The 23,950-nt window shown below is 40.8% G+C and overlaps 1 protein-coding gene across 7 annotated transcripts in view; it reads left to right on the plus strand.

The window, feature by feature from the left end:
• Window positions 1–23,950, plus strand: part of DAB1 (DAB adaptor protein 1) — a 187,228-nt gene that overhangs the window by 151,431 nt on the left and 11,847 nt on the right. For 5 of the 7 annotated variants that reach the window (XM_088522460.1, XM_088522459.1, XM_088522457.1 and 2 more), the window contains 8 exons: window positions 40–159; window positions 721–759; window positions 2,067–2,132; window positions 6,497–6,556; window positions 17,733–17,789; window positions 20,169–20,231; window positions 21,110–21,218; window positions 23,010–23,558. In XM_088522460.1, coding sequence (XP_088378586.1) covers window positions 40–159; window positions 721–759; window positions 2,067–2,132; window positions 6,497–6,556; window positions 17,733–17,789; window positions 20,169–20,231; window positions 21,110–21,218; window positions 23,010–23,558 — 1,063 coding nt within the window. The remainder of the gene's footprint in view (window positions 1–39; window positions 160–720; window positions 760–2,066; window positions 2,133–6,496; window positions 6,557–17,732; window positions 17,790–20,168; window positions 20,232–21,109; window positions 21,219–23,009; window positions 23,559–23,950) is intronic. The other 2 variants (XM_088522462.1, XM_088522463.1) reach the window with 2 other exon arrangements.

The following is a 23,950-nucleotide window of genomic DNA, read 5'->3' on the forward strand; positions in this document are numbered from 1 at the left end:
GCAGTGTAGTTGCCTTCATTACTGCTTTTGCTTCTATAGGCTGAACCTGTAATCCTGGACTTGCGAGACCTGTTTCAGCTCATCTACGAACTGAAACAAAGGGAAGAAATGGAAAAAAAGGCACAAAAGGACAAGCAGTGTGAACAAGCAGTATACCAGGTACATGCATAAGCTTAGATTACTGCCAAGGAAAGTGTGGGTTAGATACCCACCAAGTCCTGAGAGCTGCACTGAGTGTCCTCAGCGTCCCTTAACAGCAGCGTGTTCAAATGATGGACAAACATGAGCCTAGCTGCTATCACGAGCTCAAAAGTAGGATTAAACAGTGCTGAAAGCTGTGACATGGGATGTGCCGAGCATGCCTAGCAACTTGAAATGACCTGTTCATTTCTCACAGTGTTCCTTCTAATTTAGGATGAGAATTTTAATGGAAGTCAGTGTTGTAAGTCAGGTTAAGTGTCTTAATAGTTTGGGGGGTTATTCAATATATTTCTGAATGTGTGTATTTGAACTCAAGGTGCAATTGTTGAACTTTGAAACTTGAATAAAGTTACTTTGTACAATAATGGGACTTTATCTGTATTATAAAGAAAACACCCTATATACTTAGCTGCACGTTTGGCTTGTTTCTTTGCTGTCCTTTAATTTCTGAATACAGTTCTTTTATCTCTACTGTTTATGTTCTTTGCTTTTACTGCCTGTCCTCTTACTTTGCTGTAGACAATTTTGGAAGAAGATGTAGAAGATCCTGTTTACCAGGTAATTTCTGAAGCTGTACAGCCTTGGAGTTTCAGAAATGACTAAATATAGATACATGTTATCTTCAGACACAGACAAAACTTTTAATAAGATATTGTTAAAAGAGATTTACTGAGATAGATTTTGTGAGAAACCTGGTGGGTTTTAACAGAAAGTGGCAGGTTTAGAGGTTAAGCTCAAAGTAATAGCAGAATATTTCTGTATACAAATACAGATTAAATCTTTCTAAAATGTTGTCTGTGAGTGTAGAGTTTGCTTCCCACTGAGATTTGTCATCGTTTTTGAATACAAAATCTAGCAGCAAATGGAATTACTTTGAAAACAAAGCAGGTGATATCTTGTTCTAATAGTAATAAATTGATATTTTGTTATTGGCTCTATGGTGCCAGATTTTAAGTCACAGAATGAAGTGGAATTGATGTTTTACCACACTCCGTTATTTGTTAGCAGCTGGGTTACAATTTCATAATGGAGCTGAAATTTAAGTCTTATTTCATCCAAGGAAAATGGCCCTGAGCAAAGATGATTATCAGAAATATGCCAATATATTCATGTCCAATATCCTACTGAGTGTGAAGAGGATGTAATTTCATTCTCAAGATTTCTTGCTGAAACAAAACACGTTATAGGTTGGGTTTTTTACAAAACACTGTTATTTTTTATGATAGTGATTTGGGGCCCTTCCGTTTAGAGGTGAGAGTTGGGGTCACACTGAGAGAAACCAGTCTAACCAGTAATGAACGTGCAGCACTGTCTGAGATGCATCGTGGAAGATGCTAAACATTAGGAAGCCCTAAATTGTTTCCACCTACAAGAGTGTCAGTCAAGAGCTTTATTTGTGTGCTCTGCGCTGTAAAGAAAGAGCCTAAAGTGAAAAGGGAAGCAACAGCCTTTTCTCCTTGTGACCTGTTACATAAGCACCGACCTGTTCTTCTAGTTTGGACTTAATTTGTTTTATTCATAGATAATAAATATATGTGGAAATAATTGCCGTTATGTAAAAGAGGCAAAATTCATATTGACTTCAGCTAAATTAAAATTGGGCCACAGGCGGTATCCCTAGTGAGAAAGAATTAGGAAGTTGCTCTAATGATCATTAGAGGAGATTTAGGTCCATTCATTGCTGTTTTATGAAATATGAAACAACCTTACTCTGTGCTTCCAACACACCGGTTGTCCTGATGGCAGCCTGTACTTTGAGCTTGTTTCTTTAATGCCTGCCTGTGTTTTTATGTGGATTTCCAAAACGCTTTTTTTTCCCTTCTGTTTCATCTTTGACTTTTCCTCTTTGGCTGCTGGTGTAATAGTACATTGTGTTTGAGGCTGGACATGAGCCAATCCGTGAGCCTGAAACAGAAGAAAACATTTATCAGGTATAAAATCACTGCTTGTGTGTTTTCATTGCAACCAGTGCGGGCATTTAGTGAAATAGGTTTCATATTTAATTCACTTTTATTAGTTTTCATCCATCACCAAAACGTCTGACATTTCACTCTTACGACGTTACATGAATAATCTACCCAATCTCAGTTGTGATTGCTCTATTAATTTGTTTGTCTTTTCAGCTTTTGTGGTATTTGTTAACTTTGTCTTTGCCAGTTTATGCAAGGTCTAAAACTTCCGACTGCACCATATCATAAGGTGGGGGGATAAATAGGGGAATCACTTGTTTCCTGTTAATTTTCAGAAGTTTTCACAACTTTTTAAAGACACAGCCTGAAATCTCAGGGGTTTCTGTAGGCTCTAGGGATGGTAGTCGTGGAAAGAGACCATCGAAGCAGCTCTTAAAAGGACATTTTGATGGTACTGCTCTTCCTTCTGTCTGACAAAGTAAAATAATACTGAGCAAAACCGAAGAGCTCTCAGTGGATATCCCCTGCACTGGAAAAATACTTTCAGAATATATGTATTACGTTACAGCCCAAGCTTGCATTCTTCATGCTGACAAAAATCTCTTTGAAAGCAACATAAAATAATGTTTTGTCATTCAGTTTATCCTCAAGGGATTGGTACAGGGTTTATTAAAATGTAATGTAATTCATTTTATATAGCATACTAGAGGCAAAGCTGGAGATAGGCAGAAATCTCAGTGTGCTGCAAGAAACGTGCGATTTGAGGAAGTCATTTAGCATGGAGAGGAAGGGGAGTCAAGGAGTGATTAGGCATTTCATCTAGATGTATTGAGGTTGATTTGCTAATAGGAAAAGCTTTTCTAAGGTAGGCAGGTGCAATATATAATGAAATAAGAAGAGAGATTTTTAAGCGAGGAGCAAAGAGAGAAAGGGAATAGGAAAAAAAAAAGATAAGGGTAGAAAAACTGTCAATCAGAGGAAAAAGGTGTTAAGTGGAAGAGAGAAATATAAATAAATTAAAAAATAGCTATCAGATAAGCACCGCGATAGGATCATTAAGATCAGGTCCATTTAAGCAGTTTTTGTTGATTTTTTTGGTACCTCTTCCACATAGTGTAGCAGATACATTTTTTCTACATATCTTAGAGCAAGATATGTAGGACCAGGATGTCAAGATGAGGATATTTTTCTAACCTAAGGCTGAGAATATTCTATCACGTAACGCAGAAAGTTTGGCTATCAAACTCTGCAGACACCATCTGATGAGAGCAAGGGAGGAATAGAAAGAACAGAGGATCTCTGTGGAGATTTGCTTTTCCTTAAAATGGAAATAGAAGATGATAAACAGTTAGCAAGGTCTTTACTCATCTGGAGGTAGTGCTGTTAGTGTTCTCCAAGTCACCAGAGAATTGCTCAAGGCTTCGTTTGACAGTATCTGGATGTGATGAAGTGTTTTCTCCTAAAGTGGTGAACAGAAAATACCTGTGATAAATACATACAGTAACTTCAGTACATGCAGTGTAGCACTGTCCTTCCTGTATTTACTACAGGCAACACCTTGAATACAGCAGCCGCTGAGATTAGGTAGCTACGAGTCTTATTTCATTATCTATTGCAATTGGCAGATATTGAATATCTCTCCGGTAGATTTGCCCAGGGCCACAAGCTCCTCAGCTTCCATGTACTTTATGATTTCTCACCTTGCTACAAATCTGAATTCCCACAGCTCAGATCTTACATTTACATCACTGGAAAGAAAGGGTTTCCCTTCAGAGTTTGTGATCTAGGCTACTTTTAAAAGTGAGGTTAGAAAAAGTTTCGATTTTGTTGTTTGATACCGTTTTTCTCCAGCTCCTATAATTTAGGAAACCTGCTCCGTACTACGTAATGGGAAATACATCTCTCATCAGTAACGTAGTAGTTGCTCCCTTCATCCTAGGCAAATCTTCCTTCTGGGACTGCTCTGGTTTCCTGCCAAGAGCTTGTACACAGAAGGTTCTCCCTTGGGGCAGAAGGTTCCTGTCCAAGGAGTAATTTAAGATGAAAGATACACGTGAAATGTGGCTCTTTCTATTTCTGTTTAATGCAGTAGAGGTCACAACTTCATTGTAAGCATTCTTTCCTTGTCTTTCACCTTTCTTTGATACATTTATCCCAAAGTCAGTCTGTGCCTGTTTGCTCTTTTAGTATTGTCTGTCTGCATAAATTCCTTTGAATGCACCTCTTATGCAATGATTAGATCACCAAACATGTATCAATCCTCTCACCTAGTATCAGATACTTGAATAACATCTGTTTGCTTGCCTGGCATTTTAAGGTATTGAGATGGGGAGGACATTTTGTTACATGTTCTTAAATCACATTTTTATATCACGTCCGTGCCTCTCTTTGGAGAGGCAGGTTCTGTACTATAAGGAGCTGACAATCCATGCATGGGGTTTCCAAATTGTGGTGCTTGTGTTGTCACTAAGACACCAGCTGCTCCAGAATAGTACCCAGCCCCTCGTGCAGCCGGAGCTGCCAGCAGCAGTAGCTCAGGTCGCCATTTGCTGATGTTGCTAATCAAAAACAACCACCAAACACAAGGCCTTGCAGGCCCCAGTCTAAGTAAAGCTATAAAGAAATTTGATGAGATTTGGACACATGGTGGAAGGAAGATGGGAGGGAAAATGCCTTTCGGAAAATATTCTTTGGGATGATGTTGGGAGTCGGTATTTGTTCTTCTCCAACGTATTTAGAAGCAGGAGTAAAAAACAGAAATGGGAATGTACAGTGCGGGGAATTGCTCATCCCACTCTAGGCTGCAAGAGGAATGTGAAAGTGGGGTGACATCTGGGAAAAGTTGGAAGGAGGAAGAGGAGGATGACTGATTGGGAAGCTCTCCAGGGAGAAAAGAAACAAAAACCAGAAAACTATCAGTGATAATTTTGGAACCAGTTTGTCTCATAGTATTCGTTGTCCTTTGAAGGAAAAAAAAGCCTTCAAATGACTTGTTATTTGAGCGTTCTCGATTTCTGTCTTTGAGCAAATCATCCCTGCGCTAGGAGTATAAATTTTTAAAAAGCATCTACAATAACTGGGCTCATTCTGGTTTTGCGCTTGCCGTTCTTGAGTGCTTGTGGAAAACTTCTATGTGTGCTAAGTTAATGAAGATGCACTGGTTTCCCTTGAAGGCTTTCACATTAAAATGTCGGCATGAGAATGTTTGACACTTCAGAGATTGTTTTTGATAGATTATACCAAGTAAGAAATGATACCACATCTCAGTGAAAAACATTCCTTCAGCTTCCCCTAATATTGATACCAAACTCAGAGCTCTTTAAGATATTTGTGGTCTTAAGAAATAAAAAATAACCATCATTTTATGTTATCTGCAATATTATTTCTCCTATTAAATTGAGAGGTTTCATTAATGTCTGACATGTAACCTCCTTATGCTGCCTGTCTTCATGCAATGCAGAATGGCACTGACTGACTTAGAAGATGTAGCTCTATTTAAAGCATGTAGTTTTTTATTGCCTTTTTTTCTAGTGCCAAATAGATGTTTACTGCTTTTAGGAAGGAAAAGATATGCGATGACAAATGATAAATCTGTAGACAGTCCTTAGACAAGCTAATCCCATTTCCCTTCTCAGTTGTATTTTAAAGCAACTAAATTTACGTGAGTAGGATGTAAATGTCTGAGGTGTAACTCATGACTGTTGACTTAACTAAAAACTCCCACGCAAAGTTTATTTAAATGTATTATCCCCAGTCCATCAGCTCCACGAGTGTATATGCTGCCTCAGACTCCAGCAGGCTGATAATTCCTTAGTAGTAAAGATTTGCGGAGTTGTGACCAAATATTCCTTAGAGCAGGCACAGGATCTCATCTCTGTGGGGATACGTGTTATGACTGAAGTTGACTTGAGTTATTCAATGAGTTAGAAAAGAAATACCATAATGCCTATAGATAATGCTACAGGTCAAACATCTCCTTCCCTTAAATTAGTAGCCTGACTCTGGATCCCTGTTACAAAGAAAGGTGACATATTGACCTGGTCACAGACATCTTTGAATGCCCAAGTGAAATTAGAAAAAAAGAGGGGGATAGGAGAGAGATCCAAATACATCCAAACTTCATAATTATTGTGTGACCAGTCTTAAATAAGAATGAAAACCCCATTTCTGAGCAGTGCTGAACTTTGGGCTTTAAAAAATGCAGATATATATTTTGCTGCTTGGGTAGGACCTCCATTTAAGGTTGCTCCTTGAGTGAAAACGGGCTTATCCTTGATATCATTAGCATTAAATGATTACCCTGTACTTAAATATTAGTTGCACATTTGAGTTTTTTTTTATCAGCCTGCTTGGATAATGACAGTGCTTTTCATTTGCTGTTGCAGGTTCCTACCAGCCAAAAGAAAGAAGGTGTTTATGATGTGCCAAAAAGTCAACCTGTAAGTGTAAGTATCTTGACTGTTTCCATGCGGTTAAGGAGGTATGTTTCTTAGCTGCTTTGACACTCATATTTTTATATAACGTTTGACACATTTCTCCTGATGTCTGGTTTGTCGCTGATCTGCACTGGCAGGGGTGTCACAGGGTAGCCAGTAACCAGAGTAACTTCTCTGAATTCAGTCTCATTCATTACCTAAATCACCTCCTGTCTTTTTTGATTCATTCTCCTAAAACTCACCATTTATAAATGTGCTCTCTGTGCTTAAGAGCCAGCAGGCAGCCGGCTGCATGCGAGTGCTTTGCTATAAACACCTTTGCAGCCCAGGTTAGAGAAGTCCCCCCGTTCCCTGCAGCTCCACAAGGCTCCTCAGCCCTGCGTGGCTGCTGCAGTTGTGCCGAGCTCGCCGGCTGAGCATCCTCTCCCCTGCCAAACCTGGGCTTATGCATTGCGCTCCGTAAGGCTCAGCTTAAGTTGAAGAGCTAACAGTTAAGGCGAGGGCAGAATAGCATGGAGGGCAAGGGAAGAGAAGCATTCGGAACAGGCATGTCGGAACATTTGTATGTCCTCTCTGTGATCTGCTGCAGCTGAAGTGTCTGCGCCTTGCAGGATACACCCTAGTGAATGCAATGTGCTGGTGGGTAAATATTTCACAAGGAGCTCCAAATCAAATGTGATAAAACACCAAGAATTGACCTTAGAATTGTTCTTCTGTCATTTGAAAGAAAAAAAAGTTGTATCAAAATCGCACCTAATATATACCATGGAAAAGTAATTTTTTTCCCAATAAACCAACTTCAAAGGTGGCATAATATTAGAAGAGCTGTGCAGTTGTAAAGATACTTATAATTGCCACTGGCTTAAGCAGCTATGGGAAACTCCAAGAGGAACAATTCCAAGCTTAAGTGAATAAAAAGCCTTCACTCAACAAATTTGTGAAGTGTACAAATTGACTGTAAATATTACAGTGCTTTTCTGGCTGTTACAAGCTGTAATCAGCACAGGCAGATTTCCTCCCACTGTTGTTATGTATTGTTTCTGCAGTGTGCTAAGTATGCAATGGGCTAAGGGCCAATAAGCCCAATAAAAACTTAATTCTTTCTGTTTTATGCCTTGCATGGACAGCTGAATGTGTTATAAAGCAGGAGTAATATGCTGTTATATCCAAATAGCACCATTCCCTTTCTGTGTATTAACATTATGAAGCGGGAAAACATTTATCCGATGAATGTATAAGGAATGGAAGCAAGTGCAGAGAGGTGAAGAATCAGTATGATGGATGCCTTAGCAACAGGATTGTGCGTTTGCTGATGGAAGAGTTGTGCTGTGGAGTATAAATTTGTGCTATAAAAGTAACAGTGCTTTGAGAAATTGTTCATTTATGTTTACATGGGAAACTAGTTTTTCTGAGGATTTGTAGGAGAACGGGAGGAAAACAAAGGAAAAAGTCAGGAACCTCAGTCTGCTGTAAGCATGGGAAAAATGTATGAGAAACATTTTTCACATATGGACATAGAAAAACGCGTAATTTTGAGCGCAGAGGTACTGACTTAAACGATAAATGCAGGGGGAGCAGCTGAAGGTCGGGATAGTGACACTTCTGTGGCTTGCACAAGCAAACGGATCTTGCCATAAACATTTCCTGATAACCCACTGGGAGGAAAGACACATCATCTTTTTGACTGGGAAAATCTAATACGGTAACTCATATTGTATATTTCTTAAGGTATTTCAGGACAAGGAGTAGATGTACATTCTTCACTCATTTCTCATATACTTCAGTGTCCCCTGTACCTTTTTTGTGGCTGTTTTACTATTGCCTCAGTGTAATTTCAGATTCACTCCTAAGTCTGTAATTTAGGCCTTTGCAGTATGACTGTGTATGTAGATAGTCACTGCTGTTCCTACAGCAACACTGCACTTGGTTGTTGGACTGTCACATTACAGAGCAGGAGCCTGAGATACTACACCTAGTCTGTAATCATCAAATACACTCAATGTCATCTCTATGAAGCTGGTTACAAAATTTTTTTTTTGCTATTTCATGGTTAAGTTTAAAATTATTAGACCTTTATCACCCAACAGGTTATGCAATTCAATCTATAAAGGGGTAAATAGAGAAGAGGGAGAAATATATAGGTAAGAGTGTTTCACCTTTTTCTATTAGTGCATAGTACAAAAAGGGAAAGGAGCAGTCGCTCTTAAAATCAGCAGTATAATATTCCACTACCCATCTGATTTATTGCTTACCTTTCCACATGTAACTCTCTGTCATTGAGATGCTTGCCATAATTTTTTTATTTTCAATTTAGGGCTGTCCTTACTATATAAACCTGTAAAATTCAATGTGGAGGCAAATGATCTAACTCATCCACCTGGCTTAAACATACAAGGACACATTCTCTACAAGGAGATTTTGCTTTCATTAATTTCTGAACGGGTGAAAGAATAAATTTTTTAGCCTCTAGTAGGTTCCAGGCATCAAGAATTCCCTCTCCTGACTAAAACCACGACAGTTAATAAAAACACAGCCAGTTTTGCTTGAGCTCAAACTGAACTGCTCTCATTCCCTAGATAGAGATTGATTTTCCGTCTTGGGATTGTTTTCCTCTGGTGTGTTCTCAGGCAAGTTATCTCTGGGCTCAGCACATAAAAATGAGGCATGCAGAGCTAAGTCATCTAGGTGCCTTCTGCCTTCGATGCTCTGTAGTCAGTGGAAATAGCCACCTTTGCAAGGAATTTCCTCCCATATGATCAGTCCCTCTCAGGTTGACATGAATTGATGTCCACATACTATGTTCTGGTTGCAGAAGGAGTTTAAATAGCATGCTGGAATGATCACTTAACATACATAACTTCCTCCAAATATCTTTCCTCCATCTCACACCTCCTGCACATTTTCTCTCTTCCTTCTCAGGGAAATCCTCATGTTCTCCCTCACTTGGCCTAGGCATCAGGCTAGACAAAGAAAGCCAGCTTATCCCAAAGAGCTTCTGTTAAGCAGTTCTTGGAAATTGTATTTCCATGTGTGAAGTTAAAAAGCAAAATGTTTAATGAGCTCTTTTTGTTATAATTTCCCATCGTCTCCCCATTATACATACACATCAAGTTCTACCTGTCATGGTGTTTTTAGTAATAAGAGTCAGACTGTAAATACCCTTCACTGAGACTGTCAGTCACATCACAATAAAACCTACTCTTCCCATCAACATGTCTAAACTAGCTGCTTACAATTTTATGAAGACTTTCAAACAACTCATCTTGCTGCTGTAGAAAGATTCAAAGTGTTATAGCTGCTGCTTTGCAGCACGGACAGGCAGCTGGCAGGTACCGAGTGCATGGAAATACTAACAAATCAGGGTGGAAAGAAGTTGCTGTCTTGGGTCAAGGCATGGGAGATGCGGACCATAACCACTGCTTGAAGCCATGCTGGACCTGAGCCCGTGCTGGTCTACTATCCCTAGCCTGGAAAACTCTGCTTTAATTAGGCCTGGGATTGAAGGTAGGGATTTGCCAGTGCTTTTTTCCAGGCTGCAGGTCAGAGACGTATCTGCAGCCGCTTGGGAGGCACCGGCAGCCCCGGTCCTGGCCGCATCACTCCAAGTCAGGCCCCAATGCAGTAGTGTTACCAGGAGCAATTCTGGATAACTCTGCCGGTCTTCTTAAAAGTGAATTCTTCTTGTGTCACTTAGTATGGAGAAAAGCTTTGTAACTTTGTCTTTTCAGTAAGTTGGGAGCAAATACATCGCATCACTGGCTGGTGACGTTGACTTCAGCCTTCACAACCAATGTTAGATTGGGACAGTCGAGTTTTCCAGCACGAGAAGGGGATCTCCCCAGCACAGCCTGGCCGTCTGTGTCTGCAGAGTCTGCCTAGCAGCACCCATAGAGCAGACTTTGCTGCAGCTTTGCTATCGGATGTGTTTTGGGGCCACACTGGAAATACCCCTGCGCTTTCAGGTTACCTTTTCATTTAATGGTGTTATTAGGGCTCATCCCACTGCTGGCTCGGAGTGGAGCCATTTCACACTCTTTTTTTTCCAGCTGTTTTTGGTGGGAATATTTTGTGTTTTACTATTTAACAAAAATTGTGACTGCACAGCAATCAGAAAGCAGATCCCCATCCCTAATCTCCCCAGGTTTTAGTATCTGTAACAGAAAGTAGTCATGTTTCTTCATGTGGATTTTACATATGCGTGTGTGTATAAATAGGCTTCTGTAACAGCTTAGCACCTAAGCTCAGAGTTAGGGATATTTCAGTCAATTTGTGAAAATTTAACTTTGCAATGATGTATACAGCCAGATCACTATTTTGCTTTCCTGGCTCTGCGTGAGGGTAAATTAAGAGGGCAGACTCAATAGAAAACAAACAGCTTCCTGCCTTTACCCTTCTGAATCCTTCAGCAGTTTGAAAAACATCAGACCTACGGGGTTTTTGAAAAATGATCCTGGAAAATATTTTACAGAGCAAAGAACTTTCTGTTACATATTGGAGCCATTCCATAATATTCTGCAACTGAAATGTAATTTCAGGTTGAAGATATAGAGAAAAAAATGATTATTGTACAAATGTTATACACTTTACATTCTAATACACTACAAGCCATTGGGATCCAAGGGAAATTTAAATAACGCTACTTCACTGAAACAGTAGTTATTATTTTTGTAACTTAAGACTATCCAAATTACATAAATCTCTAAAATTCAATTTGTGGCTAAATCACCTTACTTCTGAAAGTAATTTTTTTACCAGATTACTATGTTTACCTGTAACTGGTTTAGACACACAAGTACACATTCTGTAAAGATAAGACTGTGCCACCATTCATTTTCTAAAGGCTAAAATAAAGACAAAGCTTCCTTAAATAGAGAGCCACTGTGGGAATTGAAAAAGAAAAAAAACCTCTTGCTAGTGTGTGGAAATGAGCAGTTTTCACCTGAAGAGCAGTGAGCCGCGGGGACAGCAGGGACGGCGCTTTCGCCCCTCGCATCGTTTTTATGGACACACTGAGGTGCAGTCGCTTTGGCTGGAGGTTCTGCCCTGCGCATGAGAACAGCTGTAGCCCGTCCTGTTTTCTTTGGACAAGGTGGTGTCCTCTTCGTCTAGTGAGGGACAGCTGGGGCCATTGCTAGGCACACTGCTCCTACTCTCTGTATGACGTATGTGATATACACTTAGCTGGCCCACACTTGTTTTTTGTTTGGTTTGGGGTTTTTTGGGTGCTAAGACTTAATATTTGGAAGGCGCATAAGTCTGTATATATGAGCAAGCCTTGTTCCCACACTTCAGCCTGTGTGCATCTTGTTTTATTTTTGTTCCCTGGAGAGAGCAGAGATGAGAACTGGTGTTCTGCTGTCTTCGGTTGCATTAAGTACTAGAATAAAAACATCACTCTGTGGGTGAGTTGATGGAAACAACGCAGGCTGTTTTCCAGCGTAAACATAGTGTGTTTATGTTTTTTCTTTGCCTTTGAAACCACTGTGTCTGTGCTTTCTTTAGTTCAATTTCTCCACACTATTGCTCAGGATGCTCAGGGAGATGCCAAGCCTAGAGACTCCGGGACCTGGTGATTTCTCCTTCCCGGACGCTCTCTAAACAGGAATCTGTCCATCCTGGGCTGATGGATGCAACTGGTCCTGCCTGGAACTGGCTCAGACCTTGAGTCTTCGCAGGCCCAGGTTTGGGTCGCTTGCTACTTGCAGCTAGTCCAGCATGAAGTTCAGTGAAACAGGATTAGATTCACAGGAAAAACAGAAGCACACCCAGGTCTTCTCCATCACCAGGTCTTGGAGACCCATGGGCCTGGCCACCTGCATCCCCATTTCTAGCAGCACTTCTAGGATAGTGAGATTACAAAGTAGAAGTAGTTAGAAGGATTTCATGAGCAGATCAGATAGTCTGCGGTGATTAGGACAGGACTTGCTCAGACCAGCAGCCTGCCCCTCTTATTCCCCCTTCCTTTGCATTTTCCCAAGAGTTCCTCCACGATCAAGCCTGACCTGGGGACCTTTCCCCCCTCCTCAACCCTTCCCCTAAACATCCCAGGAGTTCTACACAGTCCCACAAGCCCCCTCAAATATGCCACAATTTTGATGATAATCTTGTTTCCCCCCTCTTATCAGCTGCAGAAATCAGGCTGGGCCCCTCCAAGGCTAAGCCTGGGCAGTTCCTTTAATGGCCCATCAGTCAGTAAGTGAAAAGCTCTGCTCTCTTACTGTCTCCGTTATCATCTGCTGTTAATGGTTGTGTGTCTGGGTATTTATCATTTTCCTTGTAATTTGATATTTCTTTTATACTGCATAGCTCTTAATCAAATAATGGATGAGCCAGATGCTCTCACATGCCGCTTACCCTTACGACTGAAAGATAATGGGTTTTATTAGAAGTAAGTCTGGAAGCAAGATACCGTTTCGTTTTATTTTTTTGACTTTGTTACCCTGGTATAAAGATTAATGTATGAATTACGTAGAGAAAGAGCAACATAATGCTCAGGAAGGGTTGATTCTAACAGGAGGCTCTAGCATAATCCTCAAGGTAATCTCTCTCGGCTCCATGTCCATCCAGGAAATTTTGTGTCCGTCCAAGAAACGGCCCATCCATGAGGCTTTAGCTCCCTAAATTAGCCACTGCTCACTAAAGCAAAAAGGGACAGCTCTTCTCCTATAATGGCCCCTTGCTTGCTTCGTTTTGAAGAACATTCCTATTAAGGTCTCCTTCCTAAAGTTGAACCCTTAGTTTTGTACAATGGTTCTTAAACTCTATCCAAAAATTTTGGGTAATGCCAAAGTTAAAAGGGCAAGTGTTGTAAAATGAGGCCCTGCTATCTAGAAAATCGCCAGTAGCTTAATTCAAGATATATATTAGCTTGATGTAGTTTTTAAATGCAAAACTTTTGTCCTCGTTGTATCTTGAAAAGAGTACAATTACAAAATCCAACAAAATTCCAAGTTCCAACCAGTTTTCTCTCATAAAAGTGATTCAATTTCTTTACCAGTTGTGCATTTCCACAGATGCAGCATTATTTCTAGTATTTCATTTTGCAGACGTATAATGCATGTAATTGACTGTTATCAGTCACTGTTTGACTTTGTTTTCGCCTGCTCCCTTTCTGCCTCTGATGTCTACCCCTATTGCTTATCTCAACTTGCCTCCTGCAGAGACCTTCCTTTCATTGGGATCTCTCTGTACTTTCTTATAGCTCTTCTTATTTGAGTCATTTGCCTATATCTTATTCAAAGGATGGTTGAATGTTTTTCCTGATGTGTGCAGTAAATTGTTGTTACAGTGGAAAGGTGGTTCTTAGAGTGAAATTTCCTCATGTTGCATATTTATGCCATGGAGAACTTTTTTCATAATCCAGTGGTGGAGGGGGTTGTTGTTGGGGGTGGTATTTTTCAGCTGGAGCTATATTTGTCTTATTTTATGCTCCGGAGATCGATTTAGATACCGTAAATGTATGTTTTTTTTTCATTCAACCATTTGTTAACATTTCTTTATTGGTAAGCATATTACCACAGGGAAATGATATTTACATTCAGCACAGACAGTGTTTGTGGAAATGTCAGGTATTTTGCTAAGAAGGGAAAGCAAACCTTGAGAAGCAGTATTTATTTGTGGAAATGTAATAGTTCGTGCCTCTGGGAAGGAACTGGCCTTGCATTAGAAGGGGTTTTGCAAACAAGGATGCATACAAAAAGCCATAGATTTGCATTCAGAATCTGATTTCCAACAAGCTGGAGGGTTAGATATTAGAATTAATCCGCTATTAATACGTAATATTTAGAGGTTATTAAGCTTTGTGGGGCCAGCACCTCTGCCCCAGCATTAAGCATCTCGGGTGCTGAGCTGTCAGGAAGCAGCAACGCTTGGACTTTCTTTCCTCCTCCTGCTCTGAAAGAATCAGCCGAGAGAAAGAAGTTGTTAGGGACCTCGTGCCATGGTCAACCTTATGGATGTCTCATTGATTGGTGTCTGTCAGAGAAAACAGCTACTTGAAACATTTGAACTACCATTTGCTGTGAAAGTAAATACCTAAGGCACACGGAGAATTCAGAATTAAGTTCCTTTCAAATGAAAAGAGAAAACAAAACAACGAGTACACATATGCTTTCATTGTGTGAAGATACCCTTAGTTGAAGGGAAATTAGCGAGTAACAGTAAAGCAGTTTGCTCAAGCATTTCTCAATTATCTACTATGTCAATTATTGCTAAACTTGCCACCTCAGCTGCACAGTATTGACTAACAACCGCGTTTCTTACCAGCACATCCAGGGAAGAAGCAAAGGAAATAGGGCAGTGTGTGAATGAGATGGAGCTGAAGGTTACACTATAGTTGAATGCATCTTACTCGATTCAAGACCTGGGTTTCCATCAAAGAAAAAAACGTGTTAAAAAAGCTACCCCAAGAGTGCTCCTTACCATTTAAAACTAAGGATTACCCAATGAAACTGAAAAGAGAAACTCAACACAGGGCCCTGCAGAGCTCTGGGCACTTGAACTGCACCGTTTGAATGTGGTTGATGCCCAGATGCAGGTATCTTGGATCAAATCCTGCATGTTTGCAACCAGTGTAGTTTTATGGCGGCCCGTGGAGAAAGGGATTGAGCAAATCTTTATGTCTATGTATCGTGTAAAACAGTAGTTTTAGGGGAGAGCAGTGTTTATTGGGTATTTTCGGTGTGTTTCAACCTATTAGATATGGTTTGACTGATCATCATTCTGTTTGTGCTTCTGGCTTGCTCTGTAATTGTAGTTCTAATCATTTTTTAATGAATTTCAGTTAATTAATAACCTACCTGGAGCTTGCGGAGCTCATAGTAATATCAATATTTGTTGTATATCGGGTTGTACAAAGAACAGAAGCTTTGGTTTAGTCACTGAAGTCAATGAACCATCAGGAAAAGAAATATTTGAAATTCACAGACAAAAATATTTGAATTTTCAACTAAAATAACGCCAGATGTTTAGTTTTCACATTAACCACTTGACTTGTCGTTGAACTTTCCGTGGAAGGTGCCTGTTGGAAAAGGGAATGCAAATGCAGAGGAGCAGCATGGATGGATGGTCCTGCTTTTATCCAGCGGCGCTCACCCGGAACGCGGGAGGCCAAGGTTAACTCCCCTGCTGCCCTCGAAGACCTGGCTGGGTAACGCCCAGCGCAAAGGTTAATTACTAATTGCTGCTTAATTACTGTATTTATTATCAGACTATACTCTCTTCAACTCGCTGAGCTTTATAGCAGGGTACAAGATAATTACTGCGTGTTGTTTTTCATCCTTTTTGAGCACCAGCTTTTCTGCAGTCCCTGAGATTTCCCTCCCATGGTTGTTGAGATACTGTTTCATCATCTCGCTTGCAAAAATACAGAAATACTAAGGTGGATTTCTCCAGTCTTGAATCAGCTTAGATCCCTTGCTAAAACCAGACGGAGCATCGGAACTGAATGTGCTGGCTTATTATATCCAGCAGTGAAAAGAAAAAGGTGCTTTATGGTCTCATGAGGGCGATAGATTTTAGATTTTTCCAGCTTTTAGATTTTTTCCTTTAAAACTTAATCTTTTGCATTGGTTAGAAAAATGATATTTTCTTGTGGTCTTTTGCAATGATGCAAAACTTGTAGTGGAGGTGGATTAGTGTCTGTTTAGGTATATACATGCTTCCGTTTGCTTGCATCTTACCGTTACTTCCGTACTTCCCATGGGGATTTTTTCCAACTCTTGGAAATGTTTCACTTTACTGAATAATGAAGAGTGTCACCAGGAATTTCATTACTGACTGGAGCGGTTTAAAAAGCTTCCTGCTGCTTTAAGGTGCCAGATTTACATATTTCATGCTTAAAAGATTTACAGTGGGGCTCACATGCCTGCATGGAGACGTGGCGCTTTCATTATCCGCGTTAATGCCAGCAGCGTACAAGGATTAATACTCCTTCCTCCGCCTCCGCCGACGCAGCCGGGCACGGGCGCCTTGTGTGTTCCTGGCTGGCTGAGCTGCCAGGGTGTTTTCTTATTGAAGGGGAATTTTCTGAATCCTTAATAATGAATAACGAAAGACGGTTTTTACACCGCTATGGGGAGGAGTGCGCAGGCAGCGATTCTGCGGGAGGCTGGAGCGTCCTTCGAGGCTCCTGGTGGTTTTAGGTGATGCTCTAGGGAGAGCTGCCACCGCTCCTGCCAGGGATTCCCAGGCAAAAAGGGATAAGTGTGTGGTCAAAGCTAAGGTTTCTGAAGGTCTTAAAACTCTCAGATATGAGCTCAGGAATGGGCTGGTTTTCACCTTTCCCATGCCTGGGGCTGGGGAAGCGCTGAGAGAGCTCTCTCCTCTGAAAGGATAGAAGTTTGGGTCCTTCCTGCTCATGTGCAATGCTGTTTCTTCTCCCAGCTTGGCTTTTTCCACATTTCTTCTTTCTTGCTTTCTCTTTGTGATGAGACTGGGAAGGGGGGAGGAAACATTCTATGCTGTTTCTGGGAATTTTTAAGGTTTTTCATTTAAGATGCCATTGGGCTAATGGCTGATAAATTTTTATGAAGCTCCTCAGCTAGTCCTCTGAGATTTATTTTTTTTATAGTTTGCTGTTATATTTGTGCTTGTTTCTTAAAAAATATAGTCCTGATATCTGACATTTAACATCCTGAGGACACTTAAGTAGTAACTTGATATGTATGTATACATGTAGATGTGCAAACATAGTGTGCTCATACACACCTGTATCTACATATAACCTGAAGTGATGTTACAGTGAAGGATGTGTTTCCCTGCAGATACTTACTTTTAGAGCTTTTCTTGTCCAATACATGATTTTTGTTTTCCTCTGAGGATGTTAAGGCCTTTTTTCTTATTGACCAAACCACTGAAACGTTTCATTAAGGTGCATAGGACTAGACCTTACTGCGAGCATTTAGTGCTGAACTCGTAAATACCTAAAAGAGTAAACTGATACAATGCAAGTGTTGACATTGCTTTATATACCAGAAGCTTAGATTTAGCCCAAATGCGTGTTTGCGCCATCCCAGAAGCATTCAAATTCACCATTGTCACTGTGTGATTTTCTACTTCTGAAAGATTGAGAGGGTTTTCATTTCGGTGGTGAAGTCAATAATTATGAAGGTTATCATTTTCACATGCAGAAATTCCTGTCATTTTCATAAATCATTCATTTCATTTCATAAATCATGCTTTACAGCTGCAGAATGGAAACTTATTGCTGGACATTGATGAAAATCTTGTTTCAGTCACTCAGGTAAGGTTATCACACTACAAATATTTTAAGGAAATGTAGATGAAATCAGCCGTAGGCTTAGTGCAATTTGAAAACGTTTGGGATTCTCTTAAGTGGAATGTGGCTAATATCAGATGTGAATAATTAAGAAATGGGTGAATTCAGTTCTGCAGTAACAGTGAGATCACTAAAATAAACGATAACTAGTTGCTTGCCAGAATCTCAAGTGTTACTGGTGAATAAAAGCACATCTATGTCCAGAGCTCTAATGGAATTATATCTGCAAGGGATTTCCAGAGATCCATCACCTTGAAGCACTTTGAAAAGTATTATTATGCCCATTTTACAGAGTTACTGAAGCATAGAGGTTTGACTTGCCATCTTTCAAATACATGCCATACAATTTTGAGTTCAAAAGTATATTCACTATCAATTTTCAGAATGGATATGAAATGTTGCATGATATTTTTTCATTAAAAAAAAATGAACTTCAGAGGCATTTCCTCTTCGTCCGTGTAACCACGTGTGCCCTTTCCTTGAATATCCACCCTGGTGCTCTTCCCTTGAGCTGTGGCTCTGGGCATCCTTCTTCCATTTGCAGGGATATTTGCAGGGATATATAAGGCCCATAAGAAGAAAAAATACTGTCCTATCACTAAAGCAATGTGATCTATTTAATACAGTGCATCATGTCTGGAAATGAGAAATAATTCATCCCTAGGTGCCTCGTTAGACAAAAAGCTGAGCATCATCCAAGCTTCTAGATAAATTTAAGGTCTGAGTGACTGTAATGTTGCTTCTGTAAACAGCTACGAGGGCTAGATGGCAAAAATATGTAAGTCTTTTAAATTATTATAATTTTAATTACAGTCTTATTTCTTAAAAGGTCATCTATGGAAAAGAAATGGGGCTATCCTCTCCATTTATAAAGACTGATCAGCCAGTGCAGTTACTATCCAAGTATTGGATATATCCAAACAAATGTTGGCTAAATTTGCAGTTCAAGACTCAACCAAATTTCAAAGCTGTATGTGCAATTGAGAGGGCTGCAAAGTTGGACAGGAGACGCAATGAACAGAATTAAAATGTGCATCAAATCTCATTCCTTGTTCTTGTATGGATGGGCCTGATTTGCCATGACTTAGGAGAAAAGGAAAAACACATAAACAGGACAAAGTGCATTCCTTGAGTTCCCATCACAGCTTTCCGCTGGCAGCCGCCCCAGGAGAGAAGGGGGATGCGTTTTGCATTTGCTGAGGAGCTCCAAGGTGCTTTCCTGGCCCTGGACTGGAGCTGGAGCCGTTTGCAGACACGGAGCAGCGCTGAGGAGAGCACAGAGCCAGCGGGGACGTTGTCCCTGGCTCTGCTGCTGCCTTGTTGCCGCCCCCCGGATTTGCACGTGCCCACGCACAGCCCCTCTGGTTATTCCTATCCGTATCGCTCAGCCGTGAGCTGCTGATTCTAATTGTAAAGATTGGCCACGTTCAGTGACTGCTCCTGTGCTGAAAGTGCTCTGGGCCTTGGTCAGGAATGTTGGTTAAAATAACAGCTGCAAGACCGGGGTTTAGAAAGTGAAGCTGTACAGAAAAGGATCCTGTGAAATAGGAGCTACTCTGAGCGTGGCATCCTTAGATGGGTCTTTTGGACTGTTTATTAAACTTAATTCAAATGTAATGCTAATTTAAAGTCAAAATACAAAGATTTTTATCCCAATAGTTTGGCAGGTGACCTAGTGGGTGGAGGAGAGCAATTTAACTCTAAAACATGTGAAGGAGCTTTGATTGTGTATCCACTCAAGGTGTTCCTTCTTATGAAAGTGCTTTTTCCCCTTATGGTCCAGTTGAGTCAGACCTGCATGGGTGACCTATTTCGAGATCAAACTGAAGGATGCCCTGAGAAAATATTTCCAGCATGAATTAAATGTAGAGCTACAAACTTACAATAACCCAGCTGTGCATTCTCCTTCAAGTCCATGTATCCAGGTCACACCTTTCTCATGAGGAAGGGGAAAGCAAGCAGTATTTTAACACCCCTTCCTTCCATATCCTTTCTCATTTCACATTTCCTAGTCTGCTACTGAGTTTAAGATTTTGAAACAGGGATTTAGAAAAGAGACGGGGGGGAAAGGGCTGACCATAAATACATGCTTGGTGCTCCCTGATATTAAGGACAGAGCAGTAATACAACCAGTCCCATTCTGGATGCTTTCTTCTTGCTTTAGTAATTTTCTGGGGTAGAGATCTCTATACCAAAATTCCACAGCTGAACCCGTGCTCCTTCCACGTTACACATGTCATTTGAATCTTACATGGCCTTTTCTGGATTAATATTGCTAGTTTTTAAGTTGTTGCTAGTTACCTTGCCTCTTTTTCTCCTCATAAGAATTTCTTCTCTTTACAGGCTGTTACCCAACTAGAGCTTTTTGGGGACATGTCCACTCCTCCTGATGTAACCTCTCCCCCAGTAAGTACCCAGGAAAATGAACCCTGCCTTCATCTGCTGTCCTGTTTTCAGTGCGTTTATTGAGCATATTTAGAATTCAGGTCATCAGCATTCCAGTAGAGAGAATTTCAAAGCAGTTCTAGGCTAGGAGGAAATAAAAATGAATCAAGATGAGCGTGGAATCACCACCTCTTGATGTGCAAAAATGTATTCAATTTTTGTTTTTCTGGTATAGAGCTAGGTGTCACATAAGATGCAACCTGAACTGTGAATCTCTTTCCATGGTGTTTATTGGAGTTAGGTGCTTTACTGCACTCTGCCTTTAGCTCACGTCTCTCCATGGCAGTGCAGGAAGATCCAGTTACATCCTTATGTATCTGCTTGGTTCCACCAAGCACGTCCCGGTAGCACTGTTAGATGAAGGACAAAACAGTAAAGAGGAGAGAAGGATTCATTTTGAGGAGGGAGGAAATTTTCTCGATAGTCTTTCCGCATTATTAAGTAAAAAACAGAATCATTTTCAGTGTATAAATCTGATGCTTGTAGTGTTGTCACATGGCACCTAGAATCACAAGTCTATATGTTCTGGGGAAAGAAATCACAGCAGTACTTTACATGTGATCTAATCCAGGCAAATGCTATTTTTATTTCTTTTCTGGTACAGAGAGCCATTTTTTTCTCTTTTTTTCTATTGTCCTCTGTCTCTAGAACATTTTTATTCTCTTTCCTATTGCATCTTGCCTTCTACCTCATTCCATTCTTTTTCTTTCTCTTTCTTTCTCCACACCTGGAATTACAGAGGATGTGACAGCACAGTATGTGCTGCAGAAGCAGCAGCTGATACATCATTGTGCTGTTTTGTTGTTTTATTGTGTTGTTCATGCTGTCTTCCATTGCAGACTCCTGCTACTCCAGGTGATGCCTTTATCCCATCTTCATCCCAGTCACTTCCTGCTAGTACAGACATGTTTGGTTCTGTACCTTTCAGCACTGCTGCCGTACCCTCAGGTAAGAAATCAGGTGAAAATAAGTGTTTGATTCAGGCTTGGGGATCAATTCTCAGCTCTGCTTTGTATTTCAATATTCAGGACATGGGTTTAGTCCAGTGGAAGTGGGAAGGATTTTGAGGACAGTACTGTAGGATAAGACAAGGCAAGAGTTTAGCAAGCAGGGAATAGATTATACTGAATTTACTAACATTTTCTAAAGCAAAACCCAAAAATGTCACTGGGAGTTCAGCCACAGTTCAGCCGCCTAGAAAACATGTCCACAAGGTGCTGTAGCAAGGGAGAAAAAAACATTGAGCTCCAGATTCTTTGCAGTAGCTGCAAATACCCTGTGCTGTCTTCAGTAACATGAGAATGAAATGTGAAGAACCTGATTGCTTTTCAAAGGTTTTCATTCCATTTAGTCAAGTCCTGATATTTCCTCTAGATTTTTGTGTGTTTCTCAAAATTCAAAAACACTGTAATGTTCTGCACAAACAGGAAAGAAAGGTGGTTTTCACTGCTGATCCCTCCTTAGGACACTCAGAGCACTGCAAGGACAGGTCTCAGATCCATTTAGGCAGCAAGAAAAAGACGAGTGTCTTGAATCATTCAACAGTGACTTCCTAATTGGTTAACTCTGTCTCTGATGGGCTGTGTTGCACTCTCGGATTAGCCACTTGCATTGATGGTGAAGGGTTTGGATAATGTCAAAGGAAAATCCTCAGGGCTTGGATGAGGTCGCAGTGTGTGCAAGATGAAAGGACATCAGGACTGTTCATCATATCCATTTGTTGGAAGAGGCATGTATCTGAGTTGCCATCCCTGTCACCAGTCTTTTGAAGTTTGGTTTCTAAAATTTATTTATTATTTACTTTACATTTAGCCTTCTGAGAGAGTCTGAGGTATATAAACAGAAGGGCTCAGAAAAACACACAGATTAGAAACAGGGATTTTAAAGCTGCAGCAATATTAAAGGTAGGAGAGCAACTGTATGCTGTAAAGTATTAGCAGTAAGTTAAAATCATGAATTTAAATATGAAAGCATAACACTTGTATCAGTAAAGCATGGCATTGCATGGTTTAATTTGTAATGGAGGTTTTCTACAGCTTAGTTACAGATTGTTCGGGTGTTTTTTTTTATTTTTCCTTGCAAATAAGAAATTTCACATCATATCATTACTACACAAATCAGACTTGTGGCAGTTTATGGAGGGTCACATCAGAGGTGACCCTTCTCTTGCAAGAAAGTTGCAGGGTGGCTAGAGGGGTTTGCGGGAGTTGGCTGGGGTTGGCCTCGCTCTTCCCAGCTCCCTGAGCTGCGTGTGACGGGGTGGCCACGCGGGCCGGAGCGCTGGCAGGAGTCTGCAAAGCTCTGGTGAGGACCAGGGTTGTGCTGCCACGAGGAAGTGTAGGAGACGGCTCGGGGGGCTGCTGTGGTTCTGGTAAATGCTTGGAGCAAACTGCTCCCAACTGAGCTTTGGGCATGCCAAGGAGGGCCACGTGCATGCCTTTCCCAGATGCACGAGGGTACTCGCTGAGAAGAAGAAAAGAGCTTTTAGGCTTGGGTGAGGTGAAGCGTTATTGCTGATTTCCACCCACCTTTGTTTTTGCATCCAGCTACTTACCCAGTACTTATCCAGTGACATAAATTCAGCCGTGGCTTTGAGTTTTCTTTCAAGTGTGCCGAAGCTCTGGCGTCACTGATGTACTCGGTGTGTTTATGAGCTCTTGTGTAGTAATTCCGTGTACTCTTGACATGAATGTTAATATCCTTCTTTTCTTTCTTTCCTGTTTTTTTTATTGTTTGAAGGTTATGTTGCCATGGGAGCTGTTCTGCCCTCGTTCTGGGGACAGCAACCACTCGTTCAACAGCAGTTGGCCATGGGTGCTCAGCCTCCAGTCGCTCAGGTGATGCAGGGAGGACAACCAATTGCATGGGGCCAACCCGGGATTTTTCCTCCTACTCAGCAACCGTGGCCATCTGTAGCTGGTCAGTTCCAACCAACTGCCTTCATGCCAACACAAACTGTTTTGCCTTTACAAGCAGCCATGTTTCAAGGTACCATTGCTCCTATAGCTACTGTTCCACCCACGAGTGATTCCAACAGATCAAGTCCACAGACAGACAGGCCCAGACAGAAAATGGGAAAAGAAATGTTTAAAGATTTCCAGATGGCTCAGCCTCCACCAGTGCCATCAAGAAAACCAGATCAGCCTTCCCTCAGTTGTACCTCAGAGGCCTTCTCAAGTTATTTTAATAAAGTTGGGATGGCACAGGAAGCAGATGATTGTGATGACTTTGACATCTCTCAGTTAAATTTGACTCCTGTGACTTCCACAACACCATCTACAAATTCACGTGAGTATTCATGCCCTTTCAGCTGTAATATTCCTCCACTGTGATTGCTTCTCACAGCATTTCAGTCTTTTTATTCATACAGTAAATTGGAACACAGATATGGACTTAGAACCTTCATGCATGGTCTAGCTTATTAGATGTGTTCCTGCCTTAAAGAAAAATGGTACAGATGAATTTCAGAGACCATTGAAATCAACAGCCTCAATGGTTACAGTCTGAAATTTAATTTCTACTAAGATAGTAATATATCTTTTGTGCTAGGGACATGCAGGCTGGTCAGAAAATGCATGTGACACTCAGCCTTATGAATGGCCTTACAAATACTTGGTAGAAATCAAGGAATGAGTATTTGTTCTTCTAGCTTGATGTATTGCATGTGGGGAAATTCACTG

The sequence above is a fragment of the Tinamus guttatus genome, unplaced genomic scaffold, assembly GCF_059628265.1.
Source record: "Tinamus guttatus ecotype Peru unplaced genomic scaffold, ASM5962826v1 Tinamus_guttatus_pri_ptg000153l, whole genome shotgun sequence".
Lineage (NCBI taxonomy): Eukaryota > Metazoa > Chordata > Aves > Tinamiformes > Tinamidae > Tinamus > Tinamus guttatus.